Source organism: Oppia nitens, unplaced genomic scaffold (assembly GCF_028296485.1).
Source record: "Oppia nitens isolate AA-2021 unplaced genomic scaffold, nextdenovo-longstitch-racon4-pilon3 scaffold5_pilon_pilon_pilon, whole genome shotgun sequence".
NCBI classification, from domain to species: Eukaryota; Metazoa; Arthropoda; class Arachnida; order Sarcoptiformes; family Oppiidae; genus Oppia; species Oppia nitens.
In genome coordinates this window covers 2,604,863-2,623,820 of record NW_026533243.1, presented here as the reverse complement: position 1 = coordinate 2,623,820, position 18,958 = coordinate 2,604,863, and the positions used below count along the sequence as shown (strand labels likewise).

Sequence of the window (18,958 nt, the reverse complement as noted above, 5' to 3'; positions counted from 1 at the left end):
GATTAAAAAATTTCAGGAAAATTAGTGCTTAGAATATATACTTTGTTGAGAATATTCTGTAAACATTTAAAAAATATACTCTCAATTATTTATGCCATTGAATTTCAAATGCATTATTTCTCTAGACTAGTCACGATATAAGATTATATAATGACTTATATTTATCTAGATGATCAGGATAGTTTTTATAATAATAAAAATTACCAATTATTTTTAACTATGCATTATATTATACAAGTATTATTTTATGATTATGTTATAGTAGCTATTTTTATCAAACTTGGCATAGTATAATATATAAATTATATTTTATTTAAATATCATCTACATATTGGTGATAACATAAAATTAAGTTCAATAAATTATTCATGTCTACTGAGAAAAAGCTTTTTTCTATTGAATACTTTATTTGTCAGTGTTTTAGTACATTTGGATAATAATTGCAAAAATAATAAATGACATTTATTTATTGAGTAAAGAATTTTTTTAATATTTATGTGAAATTATTAAAAATAACTATTTTAATAAGTATTTTAATAAGTATTTTAATAAGTATTTTAATAAGTATTTTATTATAGCTGTTTTAATGACTATTAATAAAACTATGAAATAACTAAAAATTAGCAATTACAATACATACAGTATTTAATGTTGTTTTATCCAAAAAATGTTTTATCTGTTTATTGCTTATTTTATAATGCTATAAATGCTATAAATAAATAGCTTATTTTATCAAAATACATTGATATTTTCCTGTAAATAATCAACAATTTTGTTTATTAAATGGATTCAAATCTACTGATTATATGTAAGTAATGTATTGATATTGTTTTCATATTATTTACTTAATAACTATCAAGTTTTATTGAATGCTCAATTGTTTATTTAATTAGATTAATTATTTTATATAACATTAATATAACAAATTATTAATAATAAGTTATCAGTAAATAAATTAATAAAAATATAAATTATAATATAAATAAATAAATATATATATATATATATTGTATATGATATATATAAATAAAAAATTATATAAATTATTTGTTAAAAAATATTTAAGACTTGATTATAAAATAATTGCTCTTGATTAAAATATATGCTAATCAATAAATCATATAACATTACTAAACTACTGTATTTAATACTATAATACTAACTACAATAACACAATTAGTTTTAATATTTAGATAAAAAATGATAATTTAAACAAAATAAAACACTCGAATCCATTAAGACATATGAAGTATTAGTTAACAATACTTTAATCAAAGCAATTATAATATAATATTATAGTCTTGGATTGGACAGAGAGTTAGTTGGTTTGGCTATTGATATCTTTGGATCTTTATATTGATATTCAATGCTATCAACATTTTTAAAATATCGGCCAAATTTAGTATTTTGTGGCCAATCACTTGATAATAATACCACAGAATAGCAAATAATAAGATAAATTATAAATATAATATATAATACACCAAATATTGCAACTAATGTATAGATTAATGTATTTCCATTTTCATATACTCTATCAATAACAAAGTATAGGTTAATTGAAATTACAATAAATGAGACAATTGTTGAAAAACATTTCATAAATATTCCGTTAACGAACTGACCCATCACTTTGACATTTGATGTAAATGTTAGCACCGGTAGCAATGCAAACGGCAACATAATACTCATTAAGGCATTTAAATAATCATTCATTCCTGTCAAGCGACCAATGTCTGAGGTTAGGGTTACGGCGAGTGTCGGTGCTATGGCTATAGTTCGGGTCAATAGTACTCTTTTCCAACGATCCCACTTAAGATTTAAGAAGCCCTCCATAACAAACTGTCCCGAATACGTGCCCGTCATAGTTGATGACTGTCCGGCGGCAAATATACCAACAGCCCAGATATACATAGCAAAGGCACCAAACTGACAGCCCATATATATGCCAGCCTTGTAAAGATCGGCATCAAATGGTTTGTTGTTGTCTTCAAAATCACTCGTGTCATAGATTGAGTTATTCGTGGCTTTACATATCTGAAGCACATCTGCGTTAGATTTACCATAGAGTTCGTGAGCAAACACTGAAGTGACAAATATGTTTATCATCAGAGAGACTCCCAGTGCTAATACAGCCTCAATGAATACATAACGGTTAGCATCACTGATCTCTTCTTTGATTTTGCGATCAACTTTGCGTGATTTGACTAAAGCTGAGTGAAGGTATAGGTTATGTGGCATTATTATACAACCGATAATACCGACGGCCTGTAATAAAGATTTACTGTCACACCCTTCACAGTAAGGTATGACCACTCCTTTTGCAATATCAACGGCCAATGGCTTGACTTTGATGAACTCATAACCAAAAGTAATGGCCATTATTGCTATCAAAAGAGCAAAAAATGCCTCTAATTTGCGTAAACCATATCTATCCAACAATAGAAATGAAAATGTATCCAAAATTGTTAGTAAAACACCGGCATATAAAGGGATAGTCCTATTGGACAATAAATATATGGACACAGCAGTGCCTATAACTTCTTGCATATCGGAACCAATGATTGCAATTTCTGACATTATCCACAATAAAATTCGCGGAACTTTCGGGTATCTGATATAACAAACTTCTGCCAAATGTTTGCCAGTGACCACACCTAGACGTGCGGCCAAACGTTGCATAAAAAGTCCAACAATTGTTGACCAAACCAGAACCCACAGCAGCCGATATCTGGACACTGTACCCGATTGCAAATCAGATTCAATGTTTCCCGGGTCCAGATAAGCGATTGACATAAGAAATCCTGGACCAGTAAAGGCCCACAATCTACGCCAACTGAACCGGTAGTCACTAACAACGGGCACCGATACTTCTGCTGTAAAATAAGTGTCCAATTGTTCCGATGTTTTCTTATCATTTTCATTGCTAGCGATATCATTGATATCATCATTAGAGACGTCTCCTATTTTCATATTCATTTTGATAGCAATTGTTTGTTGCAAATGATTTGTTACAATAATGTATAATCAATRATGCAATTAAACAATAGTTCAAATTATAATAGTTTTAATAGAAATATGTAATTTAATTAATTAATTGTTGGCACAGTATTATTAGTAAATATAAAATATAATTGTCAGCAAATAAAAAAAAATTACGAAAACTCATAAAAATCCATTTCAGCTATAGTTACGTTTAATATTGTATTTTATTGCTTCACAATTAAACTAAATAAAATTGAATAATACAATTAGTCAAATAAATAATAACTATTGTTAACGTAATAAAATAATATAATAGTAATAATTTATTATTCATGTTATATTTTTGTATATATATATTAATATGTATTAAATTTAACTTCTAAATTTTATATTATGTAAATTTTTTAATATTATTGTTAACTAAAAACAAAATAAGATGAATATTTGTATATTTTTTATTACATTATTTTCAGTATTTTCTTTTATATCAAGTTCTGTTTCACGACAATCAACTGGAGGTTTATACTAATTATTTATTTTAATATTATGATACAAAAATTTATAAAAATAAATTAACTTATATTAAATAAAACTATAGATGTTTTTTGGAGTTATTGGGGCAAAAAAGGCGAAAATTTTTGGGAAAAACAATTTGATAAGTGTAGGGGTAGACAACAATCACCTATTGATATCAATACCAATAAGTTAGTGATCGATACCAATATGAAAGTTGAATTTATTAATTATGATCGGGCTATCAACTCGGCTGATATGTATAATACAGGATATAAAGGTATTATTTCAAAAATAATAATTTTATTATAAAAAATAACATTAAATTATTATTTAAATAAAACATTTAAGCTATTTTTGAGGTGTATGTAATACGAAACGTATAAAAAAAACTGTAGAATAATATTTATAATTTTAGATTTTATTATTAAGAAAAAAGTTTTCGATACTTAAGTAAAATTTAAATTATTTTGCTGTACATTACATACATAAAAACACTTTACTGAAAACTGGTAGTCAATAAACTATTAATAGTTAAAATTATAATAAATTAAAAATATTGCAACAAATAATTTCTCAATTATTATAGAAATTTAATTTTTTATATGATTAAAGTTTTTATACAGTATAAACATAGGTTAACATTTGATATTAGTTAACTTGAAGATTGATAATAAATTAAGAAATGCTATACAAATAAACATTAATAAAACTTCATCACACATTTCATAATAGTTTGTTATTAACAGTGCATAAAGATATTAACACATTACTATTGATAAATTTAATGCAAATAAACAATTGTTTTTTTAGATATTATATTTACACTTCACTTATTAAGTAAATATTATGTCTTAGCTATTGATCAATTTTTTTTGCTAAAGATTAAGATAGATTTTTAAATATAATAATAAGTTGTTTAGTTGTAGTTAACTGTTTTTATTTAGTTATCCTTATAATGAAAACTATATAATATAAAGTATTTGTTAATGAAAATAAAAACTTACATTAAATCGGGTGATGATTAAAAAATAATTTAATTTAAAAAGACATAAATGAGATAGCAATAAAAATCACATAAAAAATTTATATTAAAAAATCACAATAATAATTGTTTATATCATTATTATAGAACAATCAATAAAATTGTTTTTAAATAATTAATAGCAAATTAACACTCTTTATATACTAATAAATACTAATCAATAAATATGAGATAATTATGAAACAATTGTTTGTCCACAAATGATAAACCTTATAATAATTTTTAGTATTGCTATAATTAAAAAGTATAGTATATTATTTAAATACTACTAAACTTAACTTATTATTGACATACAATATTAATGTTACATTTCTCCAAATGATATTTTAGTATTTATTGAATAAAACACAATATATCTAATCATAGATTTCAAGTTAAATAATCAGTAAAATTGATTGAATCGGTATTATTATAGAGGAATTAGTGTAAGTAATTAACAGTAGTTTAGTTTAGTTTAAATAAAACTCTAATTGTGACCAAACACACAGTTTGTTAAAAATGATTAAAGGCTTTACTGATTTAAAATTTTTATTTATATTGTAACAAATTATTTGTTTCAATAACTTTCAAACTAAAAAACAAAAACAAAATTAATAATTTTTTCAGATATTGATATTTATTTTTTATTATGAAAATCATTGTTAAAATACTTAATGATATAATTATATGAGTAGAGATAAGCAAATAGGAATTTCTAGTAAATTTCTAAGTAATGCATTTTTATAAAAATTTTACTATTTTCTTATACTATGGTATCTCCATATTTATAGCTATTTTAATACTATATTATAAGAAATGATACACTACTCTACTATATGAATCCTTTATATAAAATTAATATATGATTATAATTATAATTTTTGTAAAATTGTTATAATCAATTAATTATGTTTTTAGTTCAACGAAATTGATTAATTTTTTAATTTGAATATTAATTAAATTACTAATATTAGATGCTAAAATTATTATAATATTGCTATTGAATCTCCAAACATATTATTATTGCTTTATAAAATACATTTATATATTTAATTTTTAAGAAAAGATTTATTTTTGAAAACTAATTGTTATTTAATATATTTGTCTAATTAAGATATTAATGATTTTTCAATAGACACATAATTTACAAAAAAATATTTATTATAATAATATTGCAATTTTTAAAAAATATTAAATTTACTTTATTATATAATATTTAAAAACTGTAAAACTGTATTATATTTTTTCTTAAAAAGTAGACAAATATTATTTAAGATTTAGATATAAAAAACACTTAATGAATTCACTCGTGAAGTGTTACATCAGATATCTGTCCACTTAAGACATATGTTACTGACCATTGATAACAAGTGGATGTAATTAAAAAAATATTATATCATTTTAATATGTTTTTGTGTAATATAAACACAAATTTGTAAATCAAATACTTTATATTAATTAAATTGTGAATACAGTATAGCCGTCACAATATAAATAAAATTTTTCTAATTCTTTCTCATGTTTAACAAACTACTGTTTAATCATCAAATTCGTTAAGATTTAACTTTTAAGTCTTTTATAATATACAGTAGTATACAGTATATTATGTACATATTATTATACGAAAATTATATAATTTAATATATTTTATCTTATAAAAACATTTATTAAACATTTATTTATTTATAAATCTTCATAACTAATATTTGCTTTTTGATAATCTACATTAAGGATTTTTAATATCTGTAATAATAAATACTGTATATTATTTAGTATGAATACACAATTGTAATTATATACATTGAATAATATTCAGTTTGAGTTATTATATAAATAGTATAATAAATGTATATAAAGTATATATAATATGATAACAGAATAAATTAAAATTTAATTAAGAAATAATAATTTAATTTAAGATAACATACAATTTTACAGCTATAAACTTGTATCAAATAGATGTCAAATTGTAAATATTTTTTTAAATTTTAAAATTAAAAAAATAGTTATAATATATTGATTAAACTAAGACTTTAAAAAAAATGTTTATCAGTTAAATTTTTTGAATACATCATTAATGACTAAATATTTAGATTTTGTAAAAATAATATAAATCAATGAAAATTGTTAATATTTAAAACTGTTAATTAATTTTAATTTCTATAAAAATTCAAAAACATTAGAAAATAATACATTTAATGTAATTTTCGTTTGTTTTGTCATTAAAATAAAGAATATAATTTATAATATGCTATTATAGACACAATATTGTATATCAGGTTATTTATTAATAGTTATTTAATATTTAAAGTATTACAAAAAATTAATTATTAATACGTACCTTAAAAAGTTTATTTTTATTTAAATATTAAATTTTTAAAAATCAATAACATTTATGTTATGTTGTGTTTAATGAAACTAACTTATATTTATAATTATATTTAATTATTTATAACAAATTATAGTGCACATTATATGCAATTAATTTGAATTCAAAAAATGAAATATAATATCATATAAATTATGTTATTTTTTACTGAAAATATATGCAATAAATAAATTGTGTTTTTAAAATTAACTTATTTTAATTTAAAACATATACATATAACTAACCTTGAGCAACAATTTTCAATTATATTTCAATATACTGTATTGTACTGTAATTTTGTTTATTATTTATTATTATCAAATAAATTAATTGTATTAACTGAGTCATCAAAGTATACAACAATTTTTATTTTATTTTATTGTCAACTCTTTTACATACAATAATGAATAAAAACATTTGTCTACTATTATATCAAATTAATCTAAATATTTATTGAAAATAAAATATTATTGTCATTTTGTTATTTAATTTGTTTATTTAAATGCAATATTTACAACATATTAACAAATATGTTATTTATTATAACTATAAATAATACGTTTTTTAAAAAAATATTGATATACATAAATTTAGATATTAAAATTGTATATTACCGATAATAAAACTTTTATATTGCAATTGTATTTCCTATATTGTACTTAATTTTTCCTGATCATTTAAAAAGTCAAATATCTAGTTGTCCCTCCAAATTGCATGTGATTAATGACAATAAAACATGTTATCAATCACGTAGACAGCAATTTAAAAGTATACTTTATTAATTTAAGTTTTATTATCATGCAAACTGATAATAATGCCAATTAGTATCGGATATTAAAATATGTATTGATAATTCAATCACGTACACAATTTTGTTGTTGCAATTGCTTATTAATACCCTATAAATGTTTCGTAGATAAAAATTAATACATTTTAAAAAATAAAATTCAGTTAAGATAACAATAATAATAGGTCATACAATAGATAGATATGATAAATTATATTAAATAATTTAGTTAACTACTAATTAGTAAAATTTATTTTAGTCAAACTAAATCCCGATAACAACACTGATACTGATGTCCTGATAACGGGATCGGCTCTAAACAACCAGACCTATAGGTTTAGTGAATTGCATTTTCATTGGAATGATGGATCAGATAATGGTTCAGAACATGCCATCAATGGCAAGAAGTTTGTGATGGAGGTGTGTATAGTCATTGTGTGTTTGATGGGTTACGACTCATTAGCACTGCAACCACTAAAAACTAATGGTGTTTACCTTTATTTAACAAAAAAAAAATTAAGGCACATATAGTGCACATGAATATCAAATACAGCGACTCGGAAACGGCCAACGCTCACGACGATGGATATGCTATTATTGCACTGTTATATATCGTAAGCACCCGATAATACACACATATAAACTACTAATTAAGCACTGTTTGGACATATATATTGCTATAGAGTATAGTTAAAGTTGTGTCGGAAAAGCAAACGTGTTTAATGAGACGTTAGATTAAGATTATATCAATTGATTGTTTATACAATTAAATAGTGACTGATGGCATACATTATCTAAACATTATTATATAATCAATAGACTCATTAAAGTAATGTTTGTTAATTTGCCAACTATTACTATGAATTTGATTGACCAAGTTAAATTAGTTTGTTCAAACTGCTAAATTAGCCGCAAATAAATAAAAATTGATTAATTATTTCAATTTATTATTTTGTATTAACTGTCCAGGAATTAGATAAACCAAACTTAATGTATGATATGATAACAGATCACTTGCATAATGTTCAAGATATTGGCCAACAATACATATTTGAAACACCAATATATTTGGAGAGTCTATTACCGCCAAATAAAGACTTGTTTTATCGTTATTTCGGTTCATATACGACACCCAAATGCAATGAAGCCGTCACTTGGATTGTATACCCGGAACTGGTCTTTATTGGTAGGAATCAGGTAATGTTAATATAATTATTATATATATATTAAAAATATTAAATAATATGATTTAAAAAAGATTAAAAAGTTTCGGACATTGTTTACGACAACATTTGACATAAGGACCGGTCATTTGAAGAGAATGATCGGTAATATTCGTCACTTACAGGACATTGCCGGACGAAAGATCTATACATCGGGAAAATTACCGATCAATTCAGATAATGTGTTGATATATTCTATAATATTGTTTATATTTTTGAAACATTTCTGTTAACATATTTATGTATTAATTATTTTTAATGTGATATTAGTTTGTTATTTATTACATATAATAACTACAGTATTTATGCTTTAAATAACTATAATAATTACTAAAAGATAATTTGAATTGTATAAATTGTATACAGTATTATATGGTATATACCGTATATCAATGTTGGCAGAAGCAAAATGTTTGTATAATACAAAGCGTATTATACTGTATAATACAATGTATAATACATGATCAATTTTCCTTACAAACAAAATTTAGCACCACTTAATGTTAAAAGCATGATATAAGCAAAAATAAATATTTATAATTTAATGTACACGGCTTATGATCTACCGAAAACTCGGGCCCTTTTTATGTATATTACATATGTTTTTTGTGTAACTATATCTCTATTAAATAATTATATAATTACATAAATGATGTCGCATTTTTTTAAACAACTCATGACAATATGGTATCTTTTATAATTACCAAATGTAGCACAAAAAACATAAGTAACATAAATAAAAAAGTACCGAGTTTGTTCTGAAAATGTTTGGTGTATAATAATTTATAAAGATATTGATTTATTTTAAATTATTTTATTATTATAATTAAAAATCTACGATTATTATAACAATAATGAATATTCTAGTAATTATATTTTTACCAAATATTTTTACTAAATTTTTAAACATGGATTACTAGTTCAATATTAGTTTTGAAAATTGTATAATACAAGCAGTTTATTGTACAATACTATATCATATAAAGTCAAAATTCAAAACCTTGTATTTTCCAACCCTGACATACATATCATATCTAGATTTATATTAATAAAACTTTTTGTTTGTTTGTTTTAAGCTATATTTAATTATTATTATTAAACAATAAACTATGTAAAGTATAGATACATATTAAGAAACATTTCACTAAAATAAGTAATATTCAAATGGGCAAATAGAAAGTTTCTAATAAATTTCACTGAGAAAGTTTCTCAGTAATAAATTTCTATAGAAATTTAACTTTTTTGTTATACTATGGGATCCTTATATCTATAGATATTGTAAAACTATAAATATATTAATGAGACACTACTATACATATAATATTATACTATATAATGTAGATTACTGTATAATACTAATATACAAATGGGATACCTACATAAACCTATGTATATTAAGAATTATAATTATTTAATAATAATCAGTTTTGTAAAATTTTATTCACCATTTTATTATACCATAGTTTAATATAATTAAATAAATTAATTTTTTACTTTAATTAATAATTAAAATACTAATAATAACATTTAAATATTACTTATAAAAACAATGATAAAGATAACAAATATCGAGAAAATAAAATTAACCATGGGGATCCCATAAATAAAAATTTCTTTTAGAAACTTTCTAGAAATTTCTCTATTATTTTATAAATTTCTATTTTTTGTCAACACTAGGTAGTACTGACCATACCTTTTATGATTAGTAAATAAAAGTAATAGACATTACATTGACAACCTGTGCTTTACAATAATAACTAAAATTTGTAATAAAATTTCAAATTAAAATAAAATTATTTAATAAAAAATACAATCAGTTTTTAATCTATTGTTTCGTCAACTGAGTAACTCAACTAATGTTTTACAACTTTGAACTTTAAAAACTTTATAAAAGCTTAAATTTAACTATAAATTAAAAGTAATTTGTTATAAAATTTAATTTCACTTACAATTGATATCAGTTGCTATATTAATAAAAATTAAGATAAATTAAATCAAAATAAACAATAAAATGATACAAAATATTTTAATGTAATCATAAGTATTAGAAATTTGTTGCAATTAAATCATATCTAATCAATTGTAATACTTTATAATTATATTCAAATATTTTGTATCAGTTTTTTCTTGTTGTTTATTTTGAATCAAATTAGCTTAATATTTTATTAGCAATTTATTTTATAATACATATATATATTATTAATTTAAATAAACATTAAATATTCTATAATATTGTAAGTTCTCTCAAAAAATACTAATCAGAACCAAAAGTAGACAAAAACTGTTAAGTTTATAACAGTTAATAGTAATAATTAAATATAACTTTAAAAAATAATAAATTTCATTAATATATCTATTAATATATCACATGATTTATATAATTCTGTGACATTCTATAACATTGAATAAATAAATACTGTAATTGTTTTATTTGTTTTATAATAAAACATATTATTTTTATAAATTATATTAATGTATTATTTACTTATACATTGTACATGTAATATAATAATCATATAAATATAATTTTTAAAATAATTGGTTTTATTCTAAATTTAAATTCAGATCACAATTATTGTATTTACATTAATCATTAGTACAGGTATTAAAGTACAGTATATGTTTGCTTTCATAAATCTAATGTATTAATGTACAGTACTGTAGATGTAATTTATATTTTTAATATAATACAATTTTTATATTAACAATTAATAACTATGAATTTGCCATTATTACAAAAATATTATATATTTAAAATAAAAACAAAATTATTTAGTAGTATATGAATTATTATAATATTCTTGAACATCAATATAATTAGTTCCCATAGATGACACTATTTGAATCAAAATATAAAACAAATAAATAAGTTTATAATTTACACTTGTTATTGTTAAAATAATATTGTATAAATTATAATATATATTAATTACTGTACATTAATTTATGTATAACTCATTAAATATTTTTAACTTTTTTTATTAGAAAATTCTAAACAAAATTATAATATTATTATTTACTTAACTAGTAATTAAATAAGTCAAATTATACAATTTTATTTGAAAATTATTTTTACGATTTAGTTTTCATATTCAATTACAGTTACTATACTTTAACAGAGGCTTTTGTACTGTTAAGTAACATAACTGTCCAAATAATTTATTTAAATCTACTGTAAATTATCACGAATTATGTTTACTGTTTTGCAACCGATAGGGTTTGTCTTTAATGAAAATAGTTTTAATAAATATATAAAAACATGTTATTTATTAGTAATATTACACTAAAATGTTCAAATAATAGTGAAAAATATAATAATAATAAAAGTTAATATAATTTATATTTATTGAAGTTCTTAAAGAAATTGCATTTATATAAGAAAATATATGTAATATATGCTAAACTCACTGATTTTTTCATTAATATCTGAGTTTAATAATAATAAAAATGTGTGCAAATGTTTTACTGCAAAAAAATATATAATACACTTAACAAATAAATTATATTTAATATCTTTTAAACCAAAATGCATAACAATATTATTTTTTATTACATTACAGGAAATGTATAGTTTGAGAGAAAAAAAACTAATAAAATACTATTAAGTTTTCTAAAAAAGACTATTGTTAGCGAACTTTTGTTTAAATGTGTAACTAAGAGCACCGGGAGGAAAGACATTTAGATTTTATAGACAATGCAATGTTTGAATTTAAATGGTTTGGTTTGAAGAGGTGAGCATCAGTTTGACTGCTTCTTCACCAGATTTACCACTACGTGATCTGACATCAAGAGTATGGCATTTGTTTGTACACTATATGTGGGTTTGTTGTAAACAAAAGTTACTGAAAATATTGTTTTTGTTTTAAATAAAATATAACTACAATAAGATCTCATACATCTTGTTATAATTTTTGTGTTTTTTGCCTTTTATATAAATTGCAAATATTAATATTTAATCAGTCCATTAATTCATTATTTTTTTAATCAAATTTACTTTACAAAGTAAAGTGTCAAGTGTTAGATACAATATGTTTTTTTGACTTTATATTTTAAATATACATATATTTTCCATATAAATTTGAGGGTTTTTTTTGTGTCAATGATGCGACCATTTATTGGGGAATCCGTCACATGAAACACGATTGCGAGCGCTGATAACTAACACATATACACAAGTAATTGACTGACTTATGCATAATGAGACAATTGATAGATATGCAGACCGACCTGTGCAGGCATACCAACCCATAAATCATTGAATATCATATAAATGTTAAAACACGTACAGTGACATCACTAACATATACTATAAATAAGATAAAACAAAAACTTAACGATATTTTTTTAGATTAAACCTCAATAGATAAGTATTCATCAAAATGTAATTATTATATGAAAGTACTGTATATGTTATATACAGTATATACTATATACTGTAAAGTACAAAAACTGTTGTAATTTACACATACATTGTATTATTAATCACTTTTTAATCTCATAAATATAAGTATAAATTGATTGATAAGATTGATTATACGTTTAAATCAAATCAATAACATTATATATTTTTTGTATTGTGATCTAGATTAAATAAAAAAATTGTATATATCATAAAAATAGTGTATTGATAATTTTATTATAGCATTTTTATTAAAACAATTAATTAAATTTAGTACATCCTCATAATCTAAGTTTTATATGAATAAAAAAATCTAATTATATATTAATTATTATTTTTTTGTTTATTTTATTTTACACTATTTATCTTATTATGATTGGAAGAAAATATGTATATAATTTATTTTAGTTTTTATTAATATAATTTATGCTTAGAATAATACTTAAAATTAATTATCAGCAAAATATTTTATTTGTATAATATTTGTATATATTTATACAATAATTAATTTTGCATTCAAATAACAATTTTAATTAATAAAATATATATATATAAAAAATGATAAAAGCATTTTAGACAAAAAATATTTTGACTATATATTGATTATATGTGAGAACTTGGTATCTCTTTTACAAATGAAAAATTCAAATATAATGCAAATGAATGTAACGTTATTTTATTGATGAGCTTTTTGTTTGTTTTTTGTTTGGAAATGTTTTTTCTCTCAAAATAACTGATTTACATCCTTGTTATGTCTTGTTTTTAATTGTTTAATGTTTGGGGAGTCTATTGCATTGTTACTAATTTGTTAGCTCAGACCTTGTAGTGTGTGTTTGGTTTGTGCCTAAAAAAACTACAGAATCTAAATGAATTGAGGGCTGAAACTCGTGTATTCAATTGAATATAATTATGAGCCTAAAACTACTTTCTTTTAGTATTACTATTGCAAATGTATGGCTCATGTATTTACCAAAAGCTTTTTCTCGCAGACATAACAAGTACTGTATATACATATACTGTATGTCTATGTGTTTGTAATTAATTGATATTCAATTAAATCGCTTTTCTCCAAGAATTAAATTTCAATATTAATGAAATTTTTGACGTTAATTGCGGAACAAATATAATTATATAATACATTATATGCCTTTACTATTGTTGTCTTGTATTTCATTTCACATAATTGATTACATTATCATCATATGGTATATATTATCTATATGTATACAGTATAGTAAAGACATAATACAATAATATCTGAATATCTTTGTGTCAATTGCTATGAGAAACATAAAGTTAGGATAAAGTTATGGCTAATAATATAATTAATGTCAGATAACTAAATGACATCAATTGTTATACCAATACTGAAGATATTGTTATTAAGATTATTATTATTACTGCTATTATTATTATTACTATATTTTATTACATTTTAGTATTTGATGAAAACAATGCAAATATCAATCAATATATTCATTATATTAACTACACATAGATTGTATATAAAAGAAAAAATATTTTTTACTTACGGTAAGAATAAAATCATTTGGGATATACTTTAGTATTGTTGCCTTTAATATCATCGCAAATAATATGTTTGTATATATCATATAATTTTTTTCATATAAAATTCGTATAATAATTACATCTACAAATTGTCAATACAATATAATATTTTATCAAAACATAACTTGTATTACCCATACTTAGCGACACAATTATAACATAATCTATATTTGCAATGTCTACACAAAATTCAGTACTACCAACACAAATGCAATTTAAATTGATTTATGTTTATGTAATTTAATGCAAAAGCAATGGTCTAAATGATGGCAATGGGAGTGAAAATCACAGCAAAAGACAGTAAAAATAATAGACATTATCTTTAAATGTCTTAACAAAAGTTAAGTAAAACAAAATAATAATGAATGAGTAAACTTAACATTATATGTATGGTATTGACCGGTATTGTAGACTACTATTATAGGTCATGAACTCTTATATATCAGTTTCTGTCAATACAACAGTTGTAACTTAAACTGTGGAGAAAATATTTATGGATTACCTATGAATTTAAGTCAATAATCCTCATAATGAGTAATCTGTTAATTATTTTATTAAAACAGTTAATGTGTGACAATATATTTTTTATTTGTAGGACAAGTTTTATTGTAACTTAGAATTACTTAAATTAGAAACTTAAATCATTTATTTATTATTTAGTTTTAAATTTATATCAATTTTATAATTAATATAATATTAAATGTATTAATAATTATCATAAATTAGATCTTAAGTCAAATCAAGATTATTTAGATAATAATATTAGAAAATTAAAATCATCCATATATCTAACTTATGTATTATAATAATTTAAGATAAAATATTGACAGTATGGTCATAATACTATACTATAGTGATTTGATTCACATAATCACTAATAATATGTGGATATATTGGTAACATTATCTTTAATGTAAAGTGCATCCAATTGTTGTGGGGGAGAGACTGATAGACAAACAGAGATCAGTCAGTTAGTCGGTGAACCAAATATACAATAATATTATACATTTAAGGCAAAAATAATTATGTGATTTTAGGCACAATAATTGTATCAAATGAACAAATCAAATCCATAAGCACTGGTAGTGCATTGTGCGGCCAACCGGTAGGAAAGTTGGGCTAAGAGAAGGCTATCAAAAGTCAATGCTAGTGATGGTATAGTATAATATATATGATAGTAAATGACAGACAATAGAGATGAGGAGGTTGTGCAAAATGTGACGCCGCTTTCACAGTGTGTTCGCATGTATTTTATATGTAATCTATTGATGGTATATACTGTATATAAATATATATATATTGTATATAATATTTACCAAAAACAAAGAGAGAAATAGAGAGAAAATTTGAGCAAAAAAACAAATTACTTTAAAAGGGTCTCTAACTCTCTGATAGTTACCGACACACACTCAGAGCTGAAGCCCGTGTGACAGATATGAAGCCCTAAACCGACTGCCATTATGTCATATATTATGAAAGACAAGTGGACTGAAACAGAAATACATGGATTTCCCCAAACAAAAGGCTTTTATTAAAAAATCATTCAAAACTCTCTCTACTAATATATATTATACCGGTATATGCTATATGTGCTCATAACATGGTATGCACTGTTGAAACAATGTACCCAACACTGTAATAATAATAATAATAATATTTTTATGGTATTATATAATATTTGTAATGCAGTCAATATCCAAACTAATAACTAATATCTAATGTGTGTATAAGTTATAAGTATAACTGACTACAATGGCATATACAGTATATCCTAAAATATAATATAATATATAACATATTATTTTTGAATAATTTGAATGACTGAACACCTGATATATATGATATTATATAAAATATTACATAATAAATATACATAGAGATATAAAATGTACACAAATTGTATATTATATATATATATATATATTGGTATATATCGACAATTTATACAATTTAACTAATACTGAGTGCTTCACTATTCAATTGATTAAGTCGTGCATAAAACTGCATGTCTTGCATACAATAACTACACAAATACAGCAGTTGTATACTTCATATACTGTATATACACCGGTAGGTCATCATTGCACTGGAATGGACTCATAATAGCAAACATAACATTTCACATCCCTTTTCGTGTATTACACCAATACTACTATACTATTACTACTGACTGATTGTACAACAAAACCAGTTAACTCTTTATTAGCACCAAAACTAATAACTATTTTTAAGTGCATTGCCTAATGGTTATGGTGTTGGGGTCCAGACATTTTAGGCTAATTAAATATAACCATATATTGACTAAACATATATACATCCATGTGCTGCTAATGTAATTTTTGCAAAACTAATAAAAAATTTTACGAATATAATGAATCACACATTGAATAAGTCTATGCATTTAAATGCTCTCAATTTTTATATTAATAATTACAATAATCAAAATGTTTTGACTAAAAATTGCATTATATACAGTCTCTCTCTCGTTTACTAAAGATAAATAATTTATACTCAAATAATAATAATAAAATTTGTAAAATACTTGAATACACAATACAGTTGAAAACTTAGTTAATTTTCATTTGACTACTAAATTGTTTGAATAATAATGTGATAAATTTCTAGTGAGAAAGAAAAAAATAACACATTTTGCACTTCATTTAAAATAATTAAATTTTACTCTATTATAGCTAAAAACATACGGTGTATGTATTTTTGTAATTTACTCAATTGCATGAATTGATAGGAAAGGGAGTGATGAGTGGGTCAGACATAGACTGAAAAGTGAAAGCGAGAAAAAAGTTTTTGAGATATAATTCATAAAAATATATGTATTTATATTACTGTATATATAGTCAACACTTAAGTCCATTTACTATCCTATTGTGTATTTTGTTAGATATTAAGGACTGAAAAAATATAATTAATATATAAATAATATTTATTTGTCGGAATGATATAAGAGAGCGGGAAAGGGATCTTATATTTCAGTGGAGAATAAAAACGGTGAGAGTATGTGAGGGCTCAGACATCTAATTTGATTTATTATGAATGCATTTAGGAGTTTGTGTGCACAATATATCTATGGCTTCGGTATATAATGATTGTTAGTGTAGAGTATAAGTAGGTATACTATGATATGAATAGGAGGAATGGTATGGTATATACTGTATATATATAATATATATCATACAAAACCTCTTTTTTCAGTGAATATGAGCCCACAGTTTGGATTCCTAGCGGCCAAACATTGATCGCAATCCTTATATGTTGAGTGCATCTTAACCTTTACTATCTATTAGATTATGTATTGAATAATATATAATATAATAATAATTCTCATATTTATTATATGGGGTATCACTAGTACAGTATATACGGTATGTATTGCTTATGTAATCTAAATATCTGTATTTACAGTGCACTCCAAATATTGAGTGCAAACATTAAAAGCTCTGATGAGATGCTGTGATCAACACATACTACACCCTCACTGTAAATAAAGATCAATAACATTGTTAATGCCATACGATTAGTAGATACTATTGATTTCATGTCTAAAAATTGTGTCCAAAAAATTTTTTCATATATATTTCATGCTTTAGTTTCGAGACATTAATTTATTTTTTTGTTGCAATTAATTGACAAATTAATGTCTCGTTCAACGATAAGTCAGACATTTATGTTATCTCAGTGTAATAGTCAGCAAATAAATAACACAATAGCTTATAATTAATCAGAGATCGCAAAATATTTTTAAAAATTTAAATAAAATAGATTTTTTTTATAGTTATATGATTTTAAACATACAATATATATAATTTAATGGATAAGTATATTAAAAATATATATATATATATTTGTTATATTTTTAGTATAAAATTTTCATTTGTGTTTTTGATAAATTTTGTAATTAATGTATACAAGATTTACAATACAATAATTAAATCAACAAAATAGAAATATTATAGCATTTAAATAATAATATCATATACTGTATACTCCATTTAATTGTGTTAACTAATATAAAATTTACTATAAAACATAGAAATAAACTGAAATAATACTTTAAAAATTACATGGCTATAAA

At 22.3% G+C, this 18,958-nt stretch overlaps 2 protein-coding genes across 2 annotated transcripts; one reads left to right on the top strand and one right to left on the bottom strand.

Annotated features, from left to right (window-relative positions):
* Nucleotides 1-1,293: 1,293 nt before the first annotated feature.
* On the bottom strand, nucleotides 1,294-4,646 carry LOC128961239 (natural resistance-associated macrophage protein 2-like). Its single transcript, XM_054307456.1, has 3 exons — nucleotides 4,506-4,646; nucleotides 1,422-3,228; nucleotides 1,294-1,349 (listed from the first exon to the last, which is right to left on the bottom strand). The coding sequence occupies exons 2-3, from the start codon at nucleotides 2,977-2,979 to the stop codon at nucleotides 1,294-1,296; spliced, it is 1,614 nt and encodes a 537-aa protein (XP_054163431.1). The 5' UTR covers nucleotides 2,980-3,228; nucleotides 4,506-4,646.
* Nucleotides 4,647-8,667: 4,021 nt separating this feature from the next.
* Nucleotides 8,668-10,613, top strand: LOC128961237 (carbonic anhydrase 12-like). The gene is made up of 3 exons (XM_054307454.1): nucleotides 8,668-8,874; nucleotides 8,936-9,082; nucleotides 10,578-10,613. The coding sequence occupies exons 1-3, from the start codon at nucleotides 8,668-8,670 to the stop codon at nucleotides 10,611-10,613; spliced, it is 390 nt and encodes a 129-aa protein (XP_054163429.1).
* The last annotated feature ends 8,345 nt before the right edge of the window (nucleotides 10,614-18,958 follow it).